The 22,909-nt window shown below is 40.5% G+C and overlaps 1 protein-coding gene across 4 annotated transcripts in view; it reads left to right on the top strand.

Moving 5' to 3' along the window:
- The window catches only part of LOC105475778 (JAZF zinc finger 1), a 351,209-nt gene that overhangs the window by 178,622 nt on the left and 149,678 nt on the right, over window positions 1–22,909 (top strand). For 3 of the 4 annotated variants that reach the window (XM_011731260.2, XM_071094972.1, XM_011731259.3), the window contains exon 2: window positions 10,454–10,526. In XM_011731260.2, the coding sequence (XP_011729562.1) occupies window positions 10,454–10,526 (73 nt within the window). Of the gene's footprint in view, window positions 1–10,207; window positions 10,266–10,453; window positions 10,527–22,909 lie in introns of those variants that run through there. The other variant, XM_011731261.3, reaches the window with a different exon arrangement.

Genomic DNA, 22,909 nt, shown 5'->3' with positions numbered 1-22,909 from the left:
CCACATTTCAACCCTAGGGTGAAAGGACTATCCTTATCAATTTCTTGTGGATGAAAAAAACTGAGGCTTAAAGAAGTTACACAGCTAGGATTGAAATGAGGCAGTTTGACTTGTATGCAACACCAAATGTGCCAATGAGAGGTTGATTGTCATAGTGAGCCTTGGAGACTTGGGTACCAGATCAAAACTGAACTTAGGGCCAATTTTTATTCTATTCTTTTTTCCCTCCAGTCTGTCATACTCATCTTTTGTGAAATTTACCATTCAGTTGGTTCCAAATGCAGCACAACCTCTGGCTTTTAAAAAATCCCTGCTGGAATTCCACTGGGCCTAGTAGGTTCTCAGCCAGTATTTGGCCAAGTTATTTGATAACTGAGTTTTTAATCAGCGTAGTTGGGGTTTTATGGAATATCATTGTTTTGTTTTGAGAAACATGCTTTGGTTCAGTTGCCTGTTGGAATGTGTGGTGTTATGATGGGATTCTTCAGCACTTCACTTCCTATCTATACCATGAGTCTTTTATCTGCCCTTTGAGTTCCAGACTTCTTGGTTCTGCAGAATGTCTTACCACACGTCAGAAGCAGACCTCATATTCTTGTCTAGCAAACTCCTTTTCACCTTCTAGTTACTTTTTGTTTTTGTAATGAAATACTCAGATCTATAACATAAGAAAAATCTTCTATTTCCAGTTCTTTTTACCAAATCTTATATTTCTACATCCCAGTTCCCCACCCCACCCTCCTAGTCCTCCCTGCCACCACAGGTTATTTTTCTAAAACATGGGCCTTGTCAGTTTATACCTTCAGTGCTCTGCATCGTCTGCACAACTAAGTTTGATGTCTTGGAAAGCATTGCAAGTCTTTTGCGACGTGACCCAATCTGCATTTCAGGTCTCTTGCTGAGTTCCAGCCCCACTGACTTCTTGCCACTCCCTGCTCCTTTCTATTAAATACTTCTGTTTATCTGCTCAGACTGTGTTCTATTCAGACTCATCATTTTCTCATCGTTTCTGAACGTAGATTTAGTTCAAGGCTCATGTAAATTTTTCTTTCAAAAAGTTCCCCTGAGTAGCACAGAGAATCATGTTTTGTTTCTAGAGTAGTTAGTATTTTCCTCTGTATTGACAAACATTGTAGTCTGTCTTAGATTATTGGGTTTTTTTGTTTAGGTTTTTGTTTTGTTTTGTTTTTGAGACAGGATCTCACTCTGTCACCCAGGCTAGAATGCAGTGGCGTGTTCTCAGCTTACTGCAACCTCTGTCTCCTGCGTGCAAGTGATTCTCATGTCTCAGCCTCCCATGTAGCTGGGATTACAGGCACGCCACCATGCCTAGCTAATTTTTGTATTTTTAGTAGAGGCAGGATATTGCCAGGTTGCCCAGGCTGGTCTCGAACTCCTGACTTCAAGTGATTCGCCCGCCTTGGCCTCCCAAAGTGCTGGGATTACAGACATGAGCCACTGCGCCCGGCCAGATTATTGTTAACTGTGAACTCTGTTCATCTTTTTTGCTCAGTTGTGAACCTACTGATTTAAAGTTACCCCTAAGCAACTAAACATGGCAAGAATTCAATGTCTTTTAAATGAATTCAATTTATTTGTCTCCAGTAAGAAAATAAGAACTGGCTAGGCACTGTGGCTCACGCCTGTAATCCCAGCACTTTGGGAGGCCAAGGCCAGTAGATTGCTTGAGCCCAGGAGTTCGAGACCACTCTGGTCAACATGGTGAAACCCCATCTCTACTAAAAATACAAAAATTAGTCGAGTGTGGTGGTGGGTGCCTGTAATCCCAGCTACACAGGAGGCTGAGGCATGAGAATCACTTGAACCCAGGAGGCAGAGGTTGCAGTAAGCTGGGATCCCACTGCTGCAGTCCATCCTGGGTGATAGAGCGAGACTGTCTCAAAAAAAAAAAAAAAAAAAAGAAAAGAAAATAGGAGCACTTATCCAGGTCCAAACAGCCTCTGTGTTACTCTTCTCATTGCCTCCTCACCAGCCTTCTGGCCTCTTGATTTAGACTGCAGAAAACAACAGAAATTATAACCTAGAAGCAATCTAGGAGCAATAGCTCTGTTTCTCATAATCGTATAGTTTTAAAGCAGGGTTTCTTAACCTTGACATTATTGACATTTTAGACCAGATGATTCTTTGTTGTAGGCGCTGCTTTGCGTGCGTATGTAGGGTGTTCAGCAGCATCCCTGACCTCTACCTGCTAGATACTATACTTGAACCCTCCCTCCAATTGTTAGCAGACTTTGCCAAATATCCCAGGGCAGGGGTCGGGGGGTGGGGGGTGCTGCAAAATTGCCTGCAGTTCAGAACTACTCTTCTAAAGTATCTCTATAAGGTATCTCTATAAATATTCTACAACTAATACTAATACTACAACTAATACTCTTCAACTCCACTGCTTTTCCACAGTATCCACGGACTTCTCCCCTGTGCTATTCTTAGGTTTCCCGCCCTCACCTGTGAAGATTCCCTACGCTCATTCCCTTCAAAACCTGGCTCAGTTCCCATTCATCAGTAAAGCCTTCCCGGATTAGCCCTATCTGCCCTCTGTCCCTTGTTATTGTGAATTGTACATCATTTTATAGCTCTCTGAACATCTGTGCTTGGTGGGATGTATTTTGATGGAAGTATATATCCTGGTAAAGTCATTTACTATTCCCCCCCTGTTTGCCTGACTCTCCAAGGCAGAGCTGTCTGAACTGAATGCTTTTGTATCCTCTGTGGTACTGCATGTTCAGGGCATTCATTCGTGTATTCGTCATATATCATCATGGGCACTGATTATTTACAGAACACTGGGCTTAGGATTTGTGGCCTCTAAGATCTGGTTCCTTAAGGAGCTTCCATTTTAATGGACTGATAAGACATATTTGCAAATATATATGGTATAGTGCATGCTGACAGTACTATATGGGCCAAAGCCTTGGAAGATGGGTAGGATTTCCTTGGGCAAACAATGTTAGGCAGAAGGAGGGGAAGGTTTCCTTTCCATAAACAGGTTTTTGCCTTCCAGCCTTCAGAGACGAATTCGAGAGCCTCATGTTCCTGCCTTTTCTTTTGTCACTAAACCTCACTCACAAGCAGCTGTCTTCTCTTCCAGATACCTTCTCATAGGCTCTTTTCATGGGCAGGGGAGATATAGCAGCTCCTTTATGATCTTTTGCGTTGCATGCTGCTTGGATCTGTCATCAGGTTCATTTTTGGAGAAGGCAGGCATGTATATTTATTTGTATGTGCACACAAATTAACTTGGTCCCAGGATTAAATGAGACCAAATTTTGGCCTTACTCCGGTTTGAAAGAATTTTATTGTTATTTAGTCTCAGCACCCCAGTTTCCAGGGCTGCTGTAGACAGATGTGCAGGTTGTATACTTTACAAGCATATCTTGCAGCCATTATGGTTTCTGGCAGGCTCTTTTCTCACAAGTAGCAAGGCAAGAGCTTGAGTGGATAAAGCACACTCCATCACCACTGAAAAGTGTGAACTGGTAGTGTCCTTTTCATCGATAGAAAGACTATACATCTTATACTTAAGGGAAAATTTCAGCAGTCATTGATGATCCTAGAAGCTTGATAGATTGGTAAAGTTGGGAAGTATCCTAGTCAGAATTATTTTTGATCATTTTAACCCTCTGGTCTGCCAGGAATAGGGAAAGTTGCAACAGCCAGCTAATTTAGCCTATGGAGTATTGTCCAAACAGTTCTTGGTTGAATAATGTTTATTCATTCACTTGTGGTGGGAAAACTCGGGCTACAAATGTGAACATGAATGCTTGTTTTAATAGATGGTGTTATTGTGCTGCACAGTGTCCCTGACTTTCAGATATTTAACTCATAAAGTTTACAGCAACACTTAACCGCATCTGGATTTCACATTGAATTGGGGAAAGCCAGCATCTCACTGATTTGCACTGACTTCCCTGTAATGGAAATTATGGCTTGGGAAAAGTTTCAAATGACGTGTCTATAAACTAAGGAAAAGTTGATCCATTCAAAGGCTGGTTACGTGCAATTGTAGAGTTTTTTTTTTTAAAGGGCCATTGCCAACAAGAATTATTTGTTTCAGCAGCTGAAGTAAACTAGCCATGAATTAAAAGTTGGTCTTTGTAAATTGTTGATGCAACAAATTCAGTCTTCAAAGTGGACTGAAAGTTGCAACCAACAGAACTACGGGGCTTTTAAGAAAGTATAAAAAAGATTATCTATACGGAGTCCAGTGTTACAACTGGATGGTAGCAATGAAATGTCTTTAGAGGATGAGCAGCATTTTTAATAGTCCAAATGCTGGCCCAATAAGACTTAGGATGCAGGGCTTCTGGTCCTAGCCCTGCCAGTACCGGGTTTGTGTAAGTAGACATGTCACTTAACCTCCCAGGCCTTGATGTGTTTGTTCCTTCGCTCGTGTCTACCTGCCTTCCTTCCTTCTTCCCCCCATTCCTCTCTTCTTCCCTTCCTTTTTTTCTGTCCTCCCTCCCCATTTGTTTGTTTTGGTTTCTCTCATTCACGTTTAAGACTTTTCCTCCAATGTCTAGAGACAATTTCTTGACTGTTCTTGGCTCATATTTAAAACCAAGGCAGGCTGACCTCGGTGGCTCATAACTGTAATCCCAGCACTTTGGGAGGCCGAGGCAAGAGGATTGCTTGAGGCCAGGAGTTCAAGAGCAGCCTGGGCAATATAGCAAGACCCCATCTCTACAAAAAAAAAAAAAAAGAAAAATTGCTCAGCTATGGTGGTGCACACTTGCTGTCCTATCTGCTCAGGAGGATGATGCAGGAGGCTCTCTTGAGCCCAGAGTTTGAGGCTGCAGTGAGCTATGGTCTGATTCCACCACTGTACTCCAGCCTGAGCAATAGGGCAAGACCTTGACTCTTAAGAAAATGTATCACAGCAAGAAAAAACTGCTAGGAGGCTCTCGATGGAAGCATGGATGGAGCTGATTGACCATGCATTTAACTGTAGGGAGATCGTTTAATTAGGGAATCACCAGATGTTGGCATTGGCAGTCTTTTCTCCACACCCACTTAACTGAATCAGAGAAGAATCCTTCTGACTGGTTACCATTGTTATTGGGAGCAGTGGAGTTGGCATATTTCCGTTTTAACTCCCCTATTTTCAGCCCTGCGCTCTCCCTCTCCTCCCTCCACTATAATTGGTGTCCTGCTTTAGTGTCCCTGGATAATCAACCTTTTAAACAAACCCCCTATTTTCAGGCCTGAACCTTCCCCCACTTGCCTTTTGCCATACCTGACACCTCTAAGTCTGGGGCCTCAGGGTTTCTGCAGGGGCTTCAGATCCTGGCTCTGGGTCTCCCCTACTGCAGGTACTTGAGACTCTATCTACTCTATGTCTTTGTCTACTCCTGTATGGATTTTCCACCTTCCAAAATACTGGTTGAAATAACTTATTTCCTGATGCCTCTGCTGCCATTCTTCTATCATTAATTAGTTGTTTATTCATTTATTTCTATTTTAGGGGGCTTTGGATAGTGAAGGAAACATGCCTTTGATGAAGCTGCTACCTATAAGCAAAAGCCTTCAATTTTCTCATTATAAAACTAGTGGAACAGTGTATTCATTCAGCAATTACTTGGCATCTCCTACATGCAGGGCACTGAGCTGAGTGCTAGAGAAATGAAAGAAGTTGAGACAAGTTTTTCACCTCTGAAAAGTGTGGAAGGAGGAGAGGAGATGCCTGAATAACATCCCTCCAGGGGCGTAAGTGCAGTGCTAGCACTAGGAATACAGTGGTGCAGAATGAGGAGGAGGAGGATGCAGCAAACTCCACACGGAATGTTGTGGAAGGCTGTGCTGAACAAAGTCTACAACTCTGTGACTTCACAAGTTGGATAGCTGGGGGAAGGCCAAGAACAGACAGCACCCATTAGTTGTTGCTGATTCCCAAGAAAAGTGGTGTATCCAGCCCAGATCTTCAAAATCACTCATCTGGCTGGGTGGATATTTGCCTCCCCAGGGTCTTCCAGCACTGCAAATCCTCCACCCCTTCCCACCCACATCCTCTCAGGCCTCCCACTGTTGCTGTACACAGTTAAAAAAGGACCTGGTATTTGGAGGATATCGAATTTGAACAAGTTCTCAAACGGCATGATATCACATCTTCCCCACCCTGCTACCTCCCAGCCTGCGAATAGCACATTGCCCTTAGAGGCCTCCTTAGTTTTGTTGAGACGTTGTGCGTCTGGTTTCTGACTTTCTAAAATTATAAGTAATCCAGGTTATAAAATGTAGACTAGCTAAAGCATAGCCAAAGCCCAAGAGCTCATTAATTAGCCTCAGTTGACCAGGTAAATAACCCTGATAAAGTTTTCGTTTAGACTCGACAAGAGCACTGCAAAAGGCTATTCTTCAGAACCGTGGCAATCCTGATGCTTGATGGCCGTTGGTTCCAGTGCTAGAGACAACAAAGCTGATCAACGTGGGCTTCACAGAGACAACGAGGTCATCTGTGGTGTTCGCCTTTCCTTGGTCACGTTGCAGTTCCAGTTCCTACTAAGGGTCTGAATGCTGTCCTGTCCTTGTTTCTGCTATCTGCCTTGCTGTTTCCTTGCCACTTGAGAAGCAGTGGGAGCTAGTACTGTGACCCCCAGCCCTTTGCAATGTAATTGAGTCTATAAAACCATAAGTTACTAGGACCACAGGAGCTACAGAAAACTTTCAATTTGTACCTGTGTCTAGTGTTACACAGCGAAGTCCTTATTATAGAGCTGTGCATTCAGAACCTCATCCCCTGAGATAAAGATAGACACACTGCCATCTACTTTCAAGAATGCTATGTTTTAGAAACTTTGAAATAAGCTAGTGTAGGTGTTTATCACTCGGGTGTTTTAAAATATATTTTAATATGTGAATTATTTTAGCCTCCAGTCTACCTGAAATCTGTGAGTATGCAAGGGACTGTGCAAGGAGTAGTCTAGGGCAGAAAACAGTGTCATAATCTCTGTTGGTGCTGTGTTTGGCCCTACCCTGCCCTGCTAAAAAAAAGTTGAAGTTTGAGTTTATCTTCCTGTCACTTCTTAGTGATATGAAAGAGGTTGAATGTTGTTATGTGGCTGTTGACAGCCATGTTATAGAAATGCTTATTCTCTTGCCAAATTACAAGCTTAAGGAGCCTCATGTGGTTATGAAAAACCAAGTATTCCATAGACCATTTGCTGAGGTGGATTATATCTCTGGGCAATTGTAACCAATGTTCTAGTTCCAGATTTTTATCGGCACCATAAACGTGTGCCGTGGCCATCTCATTTCATATTATATTCCTTTGTGTAGCAATTTATCATGTTCAAAAAAATTCTGAACAATGTGGCATATTATAAGGAAGTTCTTCCTGTTGGATTTAGTAATGTTTAGTGAATAGTGTTACTCTTTCCAGTTTGTTCTGATTGTATCCCTTCTGCCCTCATATAATCCTCATGAGGATTATGTCATTGTGCAGGACCTGGGGATCTGTCCTGCTCTGAAAACCTACTCTCTTTTCTCTCTCTTCCTATCCTGTGGAGAGTTTTTAGCATCAGACAGTTACATTTCTGTCAGGGAGGGAGAAATAGTGAAGGCAGCTATTATACTTTTACTGAATGTGAAGTGCTCAACAGCATAATTAAATCCGTAAAATGGTGAGTCATAATCCCCACACACCAGCCAGCCAGGAAGCAAGTGACAGAACCGACATTTATTTGTGACCAGCAGCTGATGTTACTCCTCCGGTGGCACTGGTGCAGGCCTCTCCTGATTTGTGGGTACCAAGTGCCTAATTTCATTTTAAGATTTCAACGCTTTAATGGATATTCTAAAGGTTGCCCAAGGAAACATTTAGTTTGAAAAGGAGATTTGGGGACCCGGTGGATGTCTGTCAAGAAGTTCTGCTGTCTTGTTGGTTACCAGAGTACATTCTAGAGAAAGTAGAATCCTACCTGAGGTGCCTCCAAATGGTTTTTTTGTGATGGAGAGGGTGGTGTTTGAAAGCTTCCAGAAGTCTGTTTCCCACTTACAATTTGAGGATGTGTGAGCCTAGGTCTAGAATAGGTTATGGAAGATGATGAAGCAAATTAAGAAAACAAAACTTTAAAACCTTGCTTTGCAAATAAAGTGCTAAACATTCTTGATTTTTTGCGAATCAAGATTACAAGATGCAATTTGTGTGATCAGCAGGAGCTGACGCCATTTATTTGAGCATCAAAGTTGTAGACTTTTATATAAGATACTTCCTTCCTGTTTTCCAAAGAGGTTCTAGAGCTTGAGGAAGGAAAAGGATAATATAAATGTATCTTTGTACACATATACATGGGAAAAAATAAAAATCAAGGTAGTCTGGAGAGGTAATATTTAGAACATTTAGAAATTATATAATTTGGGAACAAAGGAAAGCTTTAGAAGATGGTTTGTGGGAATATTGTTAGGTTGGGGAATGTCAGTTATAGGAATGAAGACAAGCAAAAGATTATAAAAATGTTCATGGGCCCCTTTTCCACTTTATACACAAATTTTAGACTCTGAATGTTGCCCTTTTCTTTCAAAATAATACACCTTATTAAATCATGCACCAGATACCTCTTTGAAGGACGGTTTTTAGCAATTCAAGTTAAGGCCCCTGTGTCAAAAGCAAAGCCCTTTAATCGTCAGTACCTAAACTTGAGGTGAAACTATTTTGTGAGCACTTGAGAAATTTTCTGCATTACCCTATTCTTTCTTACCTTCCTCCTTTCTTTTCATTTTCATGGTTTTTATCTCTAATTTCTTGTTTCTTACCTCGTTAAGCACCTAGAAAGACCTTGTAGGATTGGCATGTCAGTCACCATTTGCACACATGGCCCACCCAGCATACCAATGTGCCATTTCTTTGGACAAAACACCTTTCCCTGTTGAACATTGTTCTACTGACTCCTCCAGCGAGGATCTTCCTCTCAGAAGCATGGATATATGTTGGGATTACAGCAAATTTAAATGAGTGTGAATAAGAGTTGCATGTGAAAACTGCGTTTCCCCTTGAAGAGTGGTGTTCTTGTATTTAGAGAACCACCCCTTTTATCACTGGGCCAGAGATGGAGGATAGCCTCAGTTGCGTATGTACTCATTGTAGGAGGGAGGAAGCGCAGAGCTACTGATCTGTTCTCATTTGCACTGCCAAAACCTTCAGACCCGACTCGATGGAGCCATTCAGAGAATCTTTGTCTCTTGTGTCAGAATTTGGCTTTCAAGGACCTGCAGTGGCAAAGACCCAGGAAGCAGGATTTCTGAATAGTGTCTCCCTGAAATTCTTGGCATAGAAAAAATCATAAAGTGAACATGAGATTCTTAACTTTAACACCACGAATAAAACCGGTACTACTGTCCAGTTTTAGTCTGGGAGTTAAAAGCATTGTAAATTGATTTTTATGCTGTCATTGTTGCCACCCGTGTTCTCTGCCACTGTATCTCCTTCCCTCCCCCCATCACCTGTTCATGCACTTTGGAGTTAGTGGACATAGCTTACATCTACCATGTGCAGTAAACACTTCCTGTGCAAAGGTGCTGGAAACAACATCTGTCATTACATCAAAGAAGGGGTTACTGCCAAGTGCAGCTGTAAGGTTTCTAATAATGAGATAGTTTTAAGTGGGGTTATAATGAAGATAAATCTATGTGAAGTCTATGAACCTTTTTCTAAGAAAACAAAATTGTGTGCTTGTTTTCTTCCTATGTCCTTATTACATAAACATTGTTTATGCATATATTTATACAGTCATTTCTCTATGTGAGAAGTTTGAGAATACATTTCTGGTTGTGAAAAGTATCTTCTTGGTGCTGTGCTGGAGAAGCACCATTATAAAGCGTTGCTATGGTGTTGAATTCTGTCTCTTTGAGGGGAAAAGTCCTCTGGTGAATGTAGTGTTTGTTGACTCTGAACCAGTATGAGAATTTCTGATTGAGAGTCTAGAAAAGTTATAATAAACTCATACATTTTAAAAAGAGAAGAACTGCCCTCCAGAATATGAATCCAAATGCAGAAAAGTGTTTCGTGAACAAGAACAATACTCAGTAGATTTTCAAATTGATGGAGCTTTCCAATGGAAACTAATTTGTTCCAGCATTGAAGTGAGCATAATTAACAGAGACTTTCTTTCTTAGGCCGATTAACCACCAAAAACCATGCCAACATTGTAACTGTAAGCAGTGAAAACCAATATTTATGAGGGGGATTGTGCAAGAGTTTCTGTGACAGATGGACATTTTATCACTGTTGATGTTTGGAATTCCCTTGAAAAGTAATGCAATATCTTGTTATTTATGAATGAATGAACAAATGATTGTGCTTTGCCGACTGAGTTTGCTTTAAAAAGTGGTGTACTAAATTAATCTTTTTCTCTGCTTAGCCTCTGTTACTTTGTGTTAGGTAGCTTCATATATTCTAATGCAAAAATCTAAAAAAATCATAATTTTATTTTTATTACAGATACAGATCCACGGGTTTTAGAAAAACAAGAATTACAGCAGCCAACCTACGTTGCCCTGAGTTACATTAATAGGTAAGCCATTTTCAGAATTTATACCAACCTCATATCTGCCGCTTATTGACTTTTTAAACACGTCTTTTTTAACAGAGTAGAAAAATGTTTTCAGTCTTAAAATATTTGCATGAAACTATTTAAAAGCAACCTGTGTATGGAATGCTCTTGTTTCTTTGTTAGGGAGAAGTCAAATTGTAATGCTCTGTGCATATGCTGCAAACATGACTGATTTATAAGCTCATTTTGGAAGTATTTTATATGCATAGTTAGAATATGCTCTTTTGATTTCATAGGACGGTTTGGGAGATTAATGGATTTATGTTCGAGTGAACCTTTTAAATCCTGAGGTGAAGAAGTACTTTATGAATTCAAAACGTTGTAATATCAGAATATAATAAATTGAAATAATTTAGTATCAGAAAGTTATTTAGTAGCAGCTCATCTTTTAGTAAAAACATTCTCAACAACTGACCCCATCTGTAAAGTAACATAGTTTTTACTTAAACTGAACGTGTGAGCCCAACTTTAGAGCACCATTTCAAACTTGATATATCAGGCCTAAAAGAGGACTTAGTATTTCAGCCAACTCAAATAATTAAGGAGACAGTAATATTTGGAGAGAAACTGAAATCAACTTAGGTTAAGAAAACATACAGTCCCAAAGCAAAAAAGACAAAGTAAAAGCAAAACTCGTTTTTAATGAGAATGAGAAACTCTCTGCTCATAATTCAGGAAATGAATTTCTATTGATAGGTCTTTTAATAGTAGGTGAGGAGTGTTTTTAGTCTCTTGGTACCAGAGCTGAGGTTCGGGGTCTGAAGTGGAAAGCTGGGAATGAATTGTCTGTACTGTTCCATTTGAGTGCCTTTTTAGAAAACTTATTTGATTCTTGCCCAGATAGTGCTGTGAATTAGAGATACCTGTTGTTCAGTTTCAGGCTCTTCTATGAAACATGTTTTTAAAAGGATTTATGGACAGAAATATCTATTTGCATACCTCCCTTGGATTTCTTGCTTATCAGCCTTCCCAAGAAGTGAGATGGAATATCTGCAGTTTTTAATTATCCATAATATTTGACATGTGTTAAATAGAGCCTTCAAAATTACATCAAATGAAAATAAAGACATACAGTTTTCTGGGTTTCTTACAGAGTCAGTATTGTTTTCTGTAATTAGCAAGGGTTTTGAAATTTTTTAATTATATATTAAAGTTATATGAATTAATATAACCAATAATATTAGCCTCCTAATATTGGAGAATATGATGAACAGGCATATAGATTAATTATGGTACTGAGTAGGACTTGTAATACTGTGACTGTCACTTTGGGTAAAATATGTCACCTATGTGTATACAAATTTGTGTAATACTAAGCCATATTCTAATAAGAATCTATGAAATTTTCACCTTCATTATTTGTGTTTATATTGTCAGCCATGTTGGACAGCAGGTAGCTACTAATTATATAGGAGTTTTTATTTTATTTTATTTTATTTTTTATTTTTTATTTTTTATCATACTTTAAGTTCTAGGGTACATGTGCACAATGTGCAGGTTTGTTACATATGTCTACGTGTGCCATGTTGGTGTGCTGCACCCATTAACTCGTCATTTACATTAGGTATATCTCCTAATGCTATACCTCCCCTCTCCCCTCTCCCCTCACCCCATGAAAGGCCCCAGTGTGTGACGTTCCCCACCCTGTGTCCAAGTGTTCTCATTGTTCAATTCCCACCTATGAGTGGGAACATGGAGTGTTTGGTTTTTCTGTCCTTGAGATAGTTTGCTCAGAATGATGGTTTCCAGCTTCATCCATGTCCCTGCAAAGGACATGAACTCACCCTTTTTATGGCTACATAGTATTCCATGGTGTATATGTGCCACATTTTCTTAATCCAGTCTATCATTGATGGACATTTGGGTTGGTTCCAAGTCTTTACTATTGTGAATAGTGCCACAATAAACATACGTGTGCACTTGTCTTTATAGCAGCATGATTTATAATCCTCTGGGTATATACTCAGTGATGGGATGGCTGGGTCAAATGGTATTTCTAGTTCTAGATCCTTGAGGAATCACCACACTGTCTTCCACAATGGTTGAACTAGTTTACAGTCCCACGAACAGTGTAGAAGTGTTCCTATTTCTCCATATCCCCTCCAGCACCTGTTGTTTTCTGACTTTTTAATGATGGCCATTCTAACTGGTGTGAGATGGTACCTCATTGTGGTTTTGATTTGCATTTCTCTGATGGCCAGTGATGATGAGCATTTTTTCATGTGTCTGTTGGCTGCATAAATGTCTTCTTTTGAGAATTGTCTGTTCATATCCTTTGCCCACTTTTGTCTGTGTGTTTGTCTGAGACGGAGTCTCGCTCTGTTGCCCAGGCTCGAGTGCAGTGGCGCAATCTCGTCTCACTGCAACCTCCGCCTCCCAGGTTCACGCCATTCTCCTGCCTCAACCTCCCGAGTAGCTGGGACTACAGGCACCCGCCCCTGCGCCCAGCTAATTTTTTTGTATTTTTAGTAGAGATAGGGTTTCACCGTGTTAACCAGGATGGTCTCGATCTCCTGACCTCATGATCCGCCCGCCTTGGACTCCCAAAGTGCTGAGATTACAGGCGTGAGCCACCATGCCCAGCCTCCTTTGCCCACTTTTTGATGGGGTTGTTTGATTTTTTTCTTGTAAATTTGCTTAAGTTCTTTGCAGATTCTGGATATTAGCCCTTTGTCAGATGGGTAGATTATAGAACTTTTCTCCCATTCTATAGGTTGCCTGTTGACTCCGATGGTAGTTTCTTTTGCTTTGCAAGCTCTTTAGTTTAATTAGATCCCATTTGTCAATTTTGGCTTTTGTTGCCATTACTTTTGGTGCTTTAGTCATGAAGTCTTTGCCCATGCCTATGTCCTGAATGGTATTGCCTAGGTTTTCTTCTAGGGTTTTTATGGTTTTTGGTCTGACATTTAAGTCTCTAATCCATCTTGAATTAATTTTCATATGAGGTGTAAGGAAGGGATCTAGCTTCAGCTTTCTATATATGGCTAGCCAGTTTTCCCAGCACCATTTATTAAATGGGGAATCCTTTCCCCATTTCTTGTTATTGTCAGGTTTGTCAAAGATCAGATGGTTGTAGATGTGTGGCATTATTTCTGAGGGCTCTATTCTGTTCCATTGGTCTATATCTCTGTTTTGGTACCAGTACCATGCTGTTTTGGTTACTGTAGCCTTTTAGTATAGTTTGAAGTCAGGTAGCATGATACCTCCAGCTTTGTTCTTTTGGCTTATGATTGTCTTGGCAATGCGGGCTCTTTTTTGGTTCCGTATGAACTTTAAAGTAGTTTTTTCCAATTCTGTGAAGAAAGTCATTGGTAGCTTGACAGGGATGGCATTGAATCCATAAATTACCTTGGACAGTATGACCATTTTCACAATATTGATTCTTCCTAACCATGAGCATGGAATGTTCTTCCTTTTGTTTGTATCCTCTTTTATTTCATTGAGCAGTGGTTTGTAGTTCTCCTTGAAGAGGTCCTTCACATCCCTTGTAAGATGGATTCCTGGGTATTTTATTCTCTTTGAAGCAATTGTGAATGGGAGTTCACTCATGATTTGGCTCTCTGTTCATCTGTTATTGGTGTAAAGGAATGCTTGTGATTTTTGCACAGTGATTTTGTATCCTGAGACTTTGCTGAAGTTGCTTATCAGCTTAAGGAGATTTTGGGCTTAATCTCCTTAAGACGATGGGATTTTCTAAATATACAATGATGTCATCTGCAAACAGGGAGAATTTGACTTCCTCTTTTCCTAATCGAATACACTTTATTTATTTCTCTTGTCTGATTGCCCTGGCCAGAACTTCCAATACTGTGTTGAATAGGAGTGGTGAGAGAGGGCATTCCTGTCTTGTGCCAGTTTTCAAAGGGAATGCTTCCAGTTTCTGCCCATTCAGTATGATATTGGCTGTGGGTTTGTCATAAATAGCTCTTATTATTTTAAGATACGTCCCATCAATACCTAGTTTATTGAAAGTTTTTAGCATGAAGGGCTGTTGAATTTTGTCAAAGGCCTTTTCTGCATCTATTGAGATAATCATGTGATTTTTATCTTTGGTTCTGTTTATGTGCTGGATTACGTTTATTGATTTGGGTATGTTGAACCAGCCTTGCATCCCAGGGATGAAGCCCACTTGATCATGGTGGATAAGCTTTTTGATGTGCTGCTGGATTCGGTTTGCCAGTATTTTATTGAGAATTGAGAATTTTTGCATCGGTGTTCATCAGGGATATTGGTCTAAAATTCTCTTTTTTTGTTGTGTCTCTGCCAGGCTTTGGTATCAGGATGATGCTGTCCTCACAAATGAATTAGGGAGGATTCCCTCTTTTTCTGTTGATTGGAATAGTTTCAGAAGGAATGGTACCAGCTCTTCTTTATACCTCTGGTAGAATTCGGCTGTGAATCTGTCTGGTCCTGGACTTTTTGGTTGGTAGTCTATTAATTATTGTCTCAACTTCAGAGCCTGTTATTGGTCTATTCAGAGATTCAACTTCCTGGTTTAGTCTTGGGAGGGTGTATGCGTCCAGGAATTTATCCATTTCTTCTAGGTTTTCTAGTTTATTTGCGTAGAGGTGTTTATAGTATTCTCTGATGGTAGTTTGTTTCTCTGTGGGATCTGTGGTGATATCCCCTTTATCATTTTTTATTGCGTCTATTTGATTCTTCTCTTCTTCTTTATTAGTCTTGCTAGCAGTCTATCAATTTTGTTGATCTTTTCTAAAAACCAGCTCCTGGATTCACTGATTTTTTTGAAGGGTTTTTTGTGTCTCTATCTCCTTCAGTTCTGCTCTGATCTTAGTTATATCTTGCCTTCTGCTAGCTTTTGAATGTGTTTGCTCTTGCGTCTCTAGTTCTTTTAATTCCAATGTTAGGGTGTCAATTTTAGATCTTTCCTGCTTTCTCTTGTGGGCATTTAGTGCTATAAATTTCCCTCTACACACTCCTTTAAATGTGTCCCAGAGATTGTGCTATGTTGTGTCTTTGTTCTCATTGGTTTCAAAGAATATCTTTATTTCTGCTTTCATTTCATTATGTACCCAGTAGTCATTCAGGACCAGGTTGTTCAGTTTCCATCTATTTGAGCGGTTTTGATTGAGGTTTTTTTTTTTTTTTTGAGACGGAGTTTTGCTCTTTTTGCCTAGGCTGGAGTGCAATGGCATGATCTCGGCTCACCGCAACCTCCGCCTCCTGGGTTCAAGTGATTCTCCTGCCTCAGCCTCCCAAGTAGCTGGGATTACAGGCATGCGCCACCATGCCTGGCTAATTGTGTATTTTTAGTAGAGACGGGGTTTCTCTGTGTTAGTCAAGCTGGTCTTGAACTCCTGACCTCAGGTGATCCACCTGCCTTGGCCTCCCAAAGTGCTGGGATTACAAGCATGAGCCACCACACCTGGCCTTGACTGAGTTTCTTAATCCTGAGTTCTAGTTTGATTGCACTGTTGGTTATAATTTCTGTTCTTTTACATTTGCTGAGGAGTACTTTACTTCCAACTATGTGGTCAGTTTTGCAATAAGTGTGATGTGGTGCTGTGAAAAGTGTATATTCTGTTGATTTGGGGTGGAGAGTTCTGCAGATGTCTATTAGGTCTGCTTGGTGCAGAGCTGAGTTTAATTCCTGGATATCCTTGTTAACTTTCTGTCTTGTTGATTTGTCCGGTGTTGACAGGCAGGCGTTAAAGTCTCCCATTATTATTGTGTGGGAGTCTAAGTCTCATTGTAGGTCTCTAAGGACTTGCTTTATGAATCTGGGTGCTCTTATTGGGTGTATATATATTTAGGATAGTTAGCTCTTCTTGTTGAATTGGTCCCTTTACCATTATGTAATGGTCTTCTTTGTCTCTTTTGATCTTTGTTGGTTTAAAGTGTATTTTATCAGAGACTAGGATTGCAACTCCTGCTTTTTTTGTTTTCCATTTGCTTGGTAGATGTTCCTCCATCCCTTTATTTTGAGCCTATGTGTGTCTCTGCACGTGAGATGGGTCTCTTGAATACAGCACACTGATGGGTCTTCACTCTTTTTCCAATTTGCCAGTCTGTGTCTTTTAATTGGAGCATTTAGCCTATTTACATTTAAGGTTAATATTGTTATGTGTGAATTTGATCCTGTCATTATGATGTTAGCTGGCTATTTTGCTTGTTAGTTGATGCAGTTTCTTCCTAGCATCGATGGTTTTTACATTTTGGCATGTTTTTGCAGTGGCTGGTACCAGTTGTTCTTTTCCATGTTTAGTGCTTCCTTCAGGAGCTCTTGTAAGGCAGGCCTAGTGGTGACAAAATCTCTAAGCATTTGCTTGTCTGTAAAGGATTTTATTTCTCCATCACTTATGAAGCTTAGTTTGATTGGACATGAAATTCTGCATTGAAAATTCTTTTCTTTAAGAATGTTGAATATTGGCCCCCACTCTATTCTGGCTTGTAGAGTTTCTGCCGAGAGATCTGCTGTTAGTCTGATGGGCTTCCCTTTGTGGTTAACCTAGCCTTTCTCTCTGTCTGCCCTTAACATTTTTTCCTTCATTTCAACTTTGGTGAATCTGACAATTATGTGTCTTGGAGTTGCTCTTCTCAATGAGTATCTTTGTGGCATTCTCTGTATTTCCTGAATTTGAATGTTGGCCTGCCTCGTTAGGTTGGGGAACTTCTCCTGGATGATATCCTGAAGAGTGTTTTCCAGCTTGGTTCCGTTCTCCCCGTCACTTTCAGCTACAACAATCAGACCTAGATTTGGTCTTTTCACATAGTCCCATATTTCTTGTAGGCTTTGTTCATTTCTTTTTACTCTTTTTTCTCTAAACTTCTCTTGCTTCATTTCATTCATTTGATCTCCAATCACTGATACCCTTTCTTCTAGTTGATCGGATTGGCTACTGAAGCTTGTGCATGCGTCATGTAGTTCTTGTGCCATGGTTTTCAGTTCCATCAGGTCATTTAAGGACTTCTCTACACTGTTTATTCTAGTTTGCCATTCATCTAATCTTTTTTTAAGGTTTTTAGCTTCTTTGTGATGGGTTCAAACATCCTCCTTTAGCTCGGAGAAGTTTGTTATTACCGATCGTCTGAAGCCATCTTCTCTCAACTTGTCAAAGTCATTCTCCATCCAGCTTTGTTCCATGGCTGGCGAGGAGCTGCATTCCTTTGGAGGAGAAGAGGCGCTCTGATTTTTAGAATTTTCTGCTTTTCTGCTCTGGTTTCTCCCCATCTTTGTGGTTTTATCTACTTTAGGTCTTTGATGATGGTGACATACAGATGGGGTTTTGGTGTGGATGTCCTTTCTGTTTGTTAGTTTTCCTTCTGACAGTCAGGACCCTCAGCTGTAGGTCTGTTGGAGTTTGCTGGAGGTCCACTCCAAATCCTGTTTGCCTGGGTATCACCAGGAGAGGCTGCAGAACAGCAAATATTGAAGGACGGCAGATGTTGCTGCCTGATCCTTCCTCTGGAAGCTTCGTCTCAGAGGGGCACCCAGCTGTATGAGGTGTCAATTGGCCCCTACTGGAGGGTGTCTCCCAGTTAGGCTACTCAGGGGTCAGGGACCCACTTGAGGAGGCAGTCTCTCCGTTCTCAGATCTCATACTCCATGCTGGGAGAACCACTACTCTCTTCAAAGCTGTCAGACAGGGACATTTAAGTCTGCAGAAGTTTCTGCTGCCTTTTGTTCAGCTATGCCCTGCCCCCAGAGGTGGAATCTACAGAGGCAGGCAGGCCTCCTTGAGCTGTGGTGGACTCCACCCAGTTTGAGCTCCCTGGCCACTTTGTTTACCTACTCAAGCCTCAGCAATGGCAGACGCTCCTCCCCCAGCCTTGCTGCCACCTTGTAGTTCAATCTCAGACTGCTGTGCTAGCAGTGAACCAGGCTCCGTGGGCGTGGGACCCTCCGAGCCAGGCACGGGATATAATCTCCTGGTGTGCCGTTTGCTAAGGCCATTGGAAAAGTGCAGTGTTAGGGTGGGAGTGTCCCAATTTTCCAGGTACTGTCTGTCATGGCTTCCCTTTGCTAGGAAAGGGGATTCCCCGACCCCTTGCACTTCCCGGGTGACACGATGCCCTGCTCTGCTCCATGGGCTGCACCCACTGTCTGACAAGCCCCAGTGCGATGAACCCGGTACCTCAGTTGGAAATGCAGAAATCACCCGTCTTCTGCGTCGCTCACACTGGGAGCCGCAGTCTGCAGTTGTTCCTATTCAGCCATCTTGGAACCTTCTCTATATGGGAGTTATACTCACTAAAGTAATAAATATTCTGCCAAGCATGGTTTGGGACTACAAAAGAAGTCAAAGAATAGGGATGGGGCCACATACAGAAACCACCAGAGAACTTGAATCAAGTGCGGTGGTTTGGCATAAACTGTCAGTAGGATGTGCTGGAATTCTAGAGTCAGGGCATGATCAGTGGGTGTGAAATTTCTTGGATAAGTCATCTCAGAGAAAGTGAGTAATTTTTAAAATAACATTTTATTGTTATAGGCATTATAGAAAATTAGAAAATATAGTCAGACAAAAATGTAAAAACAAATTAAAACATCACATTCCCACCACCCAGGTATCACTGCTACTAAAACTTTAACTCATATTTTTCAGATCATTTTATAAAAATACATAAATATATAATTTTTAATCAAGAGCTGTACATACTACTTCATAATCTACTCTTTTTAGTCATTCATCTCTACTTTTCCGTTTCATTAAATTTAAATCTTATCTAATACACAGATTTCTAATCTAATATTCAGATTTCTCCAGGTGGTCTAAACATGTTCTTTATAACTGGTCAGTCTAGTCTAGCATCCCAATTCAGAGAATCACATTGCACGTGGATATTTTCTCCCTAAAGTTTTTTTTTTTTGATCTGGCACAGTCCCTTTTATTGACAATAACTAGTTGAAGAGATAGGCTAGTTGTCCCACAGAATGTTTCTACTTTCTGGATTTTCTCTTGGTTGTTTCCTCTAGACGTCAATTGATGGGTTCCTCTGTCTTCTGTATTTACTGTAAATTAGAAATTAGATCTGGAGAAGATGGGTCTTGAACTGTAATTACAAACCTGAGAAAATAGGGAATTTGATGGATCAAATTCTGGCTGGGAGAGAAGTGGGCATGTATAGTGGATCAGTAAGTTTACCAATTATTTTTAAGTGAAGAGAAAGATTGAGTGGAAGGTTGCCCAAGTTACTACCACCTCCACTCATACCAGATTTCTAGTGCCATATGCCAGAGCATAAGTTTATGCCAGAGCATAAACTTACCACACAATAGGCACTTTGGATATGTATCTGTAGGAAAGTAGTAAATGAAAGAGAGTGCCAAGCAACAGACAACTACTCACCTGGCCATGGTAGAAAGATGACCAAAAGGAATCTTGGTGACCTTTGATAAGAGAAAGGAAGCATGCAGTATCAAAATTCAGATGAAGCCAGTATGCATTCAAGATGATAGTAATACGGGTTAACTCATGTGAAAGAAAATCAGCTTGACAGCAATAGGCTAAATATGACAGAAGATAATGCTTTTAAAAAAAAATGAGGTTTATACAAATAAGAGATTTTTATTTCCTCTCAGGGGAAATAAGCTCTAATTTTTCTGAGCAGTGAAGACCGGAAAAGAATGATGATTTTCTGCTCAGATATATGTTTAAACAACCTCGAAAGACATTTGGCCGTCTCAAAATTGAGATGAAACTTTCTTTGGCAATAACACTGACTAATCAATCAACAGAGGGTTAGGTTCCTTAAAATGGAGCTAGCTTTTAGGATTATAAAAGAAAGAAGAAAACAGTTAAGTAAAACTTGTTGCCTTTATATACCTATTTAAAATTACTCTACACTCTTGAACATAATATGTTGAACATAATAGATATTTACAGATAGGAAAAAAAACCTTTGATTTTCTTAAAAGTGGGCTTTTTAATGACGTAATGGTCATCAGCTGGATTTTGGATTTTGCATCGAATCTGCTGCAATGCTATATGTCATACAACCTCTGGAAAACCCCACAGTACACCTGTGAAAAAATGAGAATGAAAAAGGCAAATGATAGTACACAGTGAGGCATTGGGTTCAAACCTGCAAATGATAGTACACAGTGGGGCATTGGGTTCAAACCTGCACAGTTAGGCTCTAGACTCTAACCACTGTGTAGCTTGACCTGTTGGGATATCAGAGTTGGAAGTTAAGTATTAGAGGATAGAAAAGTAAGAGGAGAATTTGAAAGAGTATCTAATATTGGAAAAATAGGGTAGGACACCTGGGCAGAGGGAACAGACATAAAAATAATATCAGAATAATTGCTGTGTCCTAGATAATTAGAGGTTAGCAACCTGATAAGATGAAACAGTAGGAGACTGAAGAAGCTGGAAACGCTACAAGAGAGGTAACCAGTAATTCCTATATGATAGATAGCTACCACCGAATTAGGTTGACTGTGCAAGGGAAATCCTAGCATAACAGGCCTCAGCTATAATGGATAAGGACACCTTAGCATCTCCAATCAATAGGAAAGAAAGGGCATAGCGCCCAGGAAATCATCCTCCATCGTGACTCACCAATGAGGCAGGGGATAGGGGAGCTGCAGGGCAAAGGCAGGTGAGTCTCCATAAAAAGGTTACTGAGAAGCATGGGACTGTCCCTCGGTGTTTCCTTCAGATTATTGTCAGAGTAGTTCAGGTAGCTTATAATAACTTGTCACTCCCCAGAAATGGATAACTGACAAAACTTAAAGATATGATCCTAGGGACAGTGACTCACACCTGTAATCTCAACTATTCGGGAGGCTGAGGTGAGAGGATTGCTTGAGCCCAGGAGTTCAAGGCTGCAGTGAGCTATGATGGCGCCACTGCATACCAGCCTGGGTGATAGAACAAGAACAACTCTGGTTTTTTTTGTTTTTTGTTTTTTAAAAAAGAGAAAGAAAATAAGACATGGTAATGTACATGGCCACAGCTGTTAATTATACTGTATTTTCTGCAAAATATGCTTTTATTAAAATAACATAAATTGGAGTTTCCAAATTAACTTTAACTTAAAAATACATATATAGCATTTAGTATAAGATGTAAAGAATTGTCATGCCTAGGCACAAATTGGCACCTTTTTATACTCGATTCTTTTCATTTACTACCTAACAAAAATATACTATGTTCTTACAAGTTAGTTACAGATCTACCCTCGTTCTCTTTGTAGAACTTCCTGCACTACTTGGTGTAGTAGTGGTAGGCTTGACCTCTAAAAGTGGTTTTTATTTAGCCTAGTATTTGCTGTTGATATTAGATAGCAAATTCTAAAATCTGTTTCATAGAACAATAATTCCAAGGGATATTCACCGGTTTCACATGTACTCTCACACTGTCTCTCTCTCTCTCTCTCCGGCCTTTCTCCCCCCAGACACACACACACACACACACACACACACACACCCCCTCACACACCCTCACACCCTCACACCCTCACACCCTCACGCACTTACTCACAGTAGGGTACTGTGGTCTTTGTGTTTGGGAGATTTTGAGTTAAATGGTTTTCTTTACCCTACGATTTATCAGATCCTCTGCTATGCTGATAGGCATTTTAAGTCTCCAAGAGGAGTAATATAATTCTTATATGCACCTGATCCCAGAGCACTTTTTCTTGAAGCATCTGATGGGAATAGTGTTCTGTATATAGTTTGTGGTAATAGTAATATCACTAGAGTAGTATCACTTCCACCTACTTCCTCAACTTCCCCAAGGAACCCTGAAGCCTTTTATTCAGAATGGCTTTTTATTCTTTTTCTGATTCAAAAGGTAGAATACTCTTTTTACTCATCATCATCTTGGAAGAACAAGGACAAAATTTTGCCCTAATGGTATAACTCAATCAAATTATCCTCTTGTGCCTCTTTTAGTGGTATTCCCACCTACTTCTCATAACCTGCTCAGACACCAGGCTGGCTTCTATTAAAAATATAGCTTCCGCTTTTTTTGCTCAGAAACTATCACTGTTTTTCCCACATTTCCAATGTATTTCTCCTCTCTTTGAGAAGTAGAACAATGTAGTGGTTAAGAGTATAGGAGCAGGAGTCAGACTTGTTTCAGTTCAAATCTTGTCTCTGCCCCCAGAACACTGTCTGTCATATACAAGACTCTCAATAAGTATTTATTCAATGAATACGTGAATTTGTTTATGAAAGAATAAGAATGAATGATCTAAGAACTCGAGGGGGCCGGGCGCGGTGGCTCAAGCCTGTAATCCCAGCACTTTGGGAGGCTGAGGCGGGCGGATCACGAGGTCAGGAGATCGAGACCATCCTGGCTAACATGGTGGAACCCCGTCTCTACTAAAAAATACAAAAAACTAGCTGGGTGAGGTGGCGGGCGTCTGTAGTC

This window comes from Macaca nemestrina, chromosome 4, assembly GCF_043159975.1.
Source record: "Macaca nemestrina isolate mMacNem1 chromosome 4, mMacNem.hap1, whole genome shotgun sequence".
NCBI lineage: Eukaryota > Metazoa > Chordata > Mammalia > Primates > Cercopithecidae > Macaca > Macaca nemestrina.
This window is presented reverse-complemented; position numbering and strand designations above follow the sequence as displayed.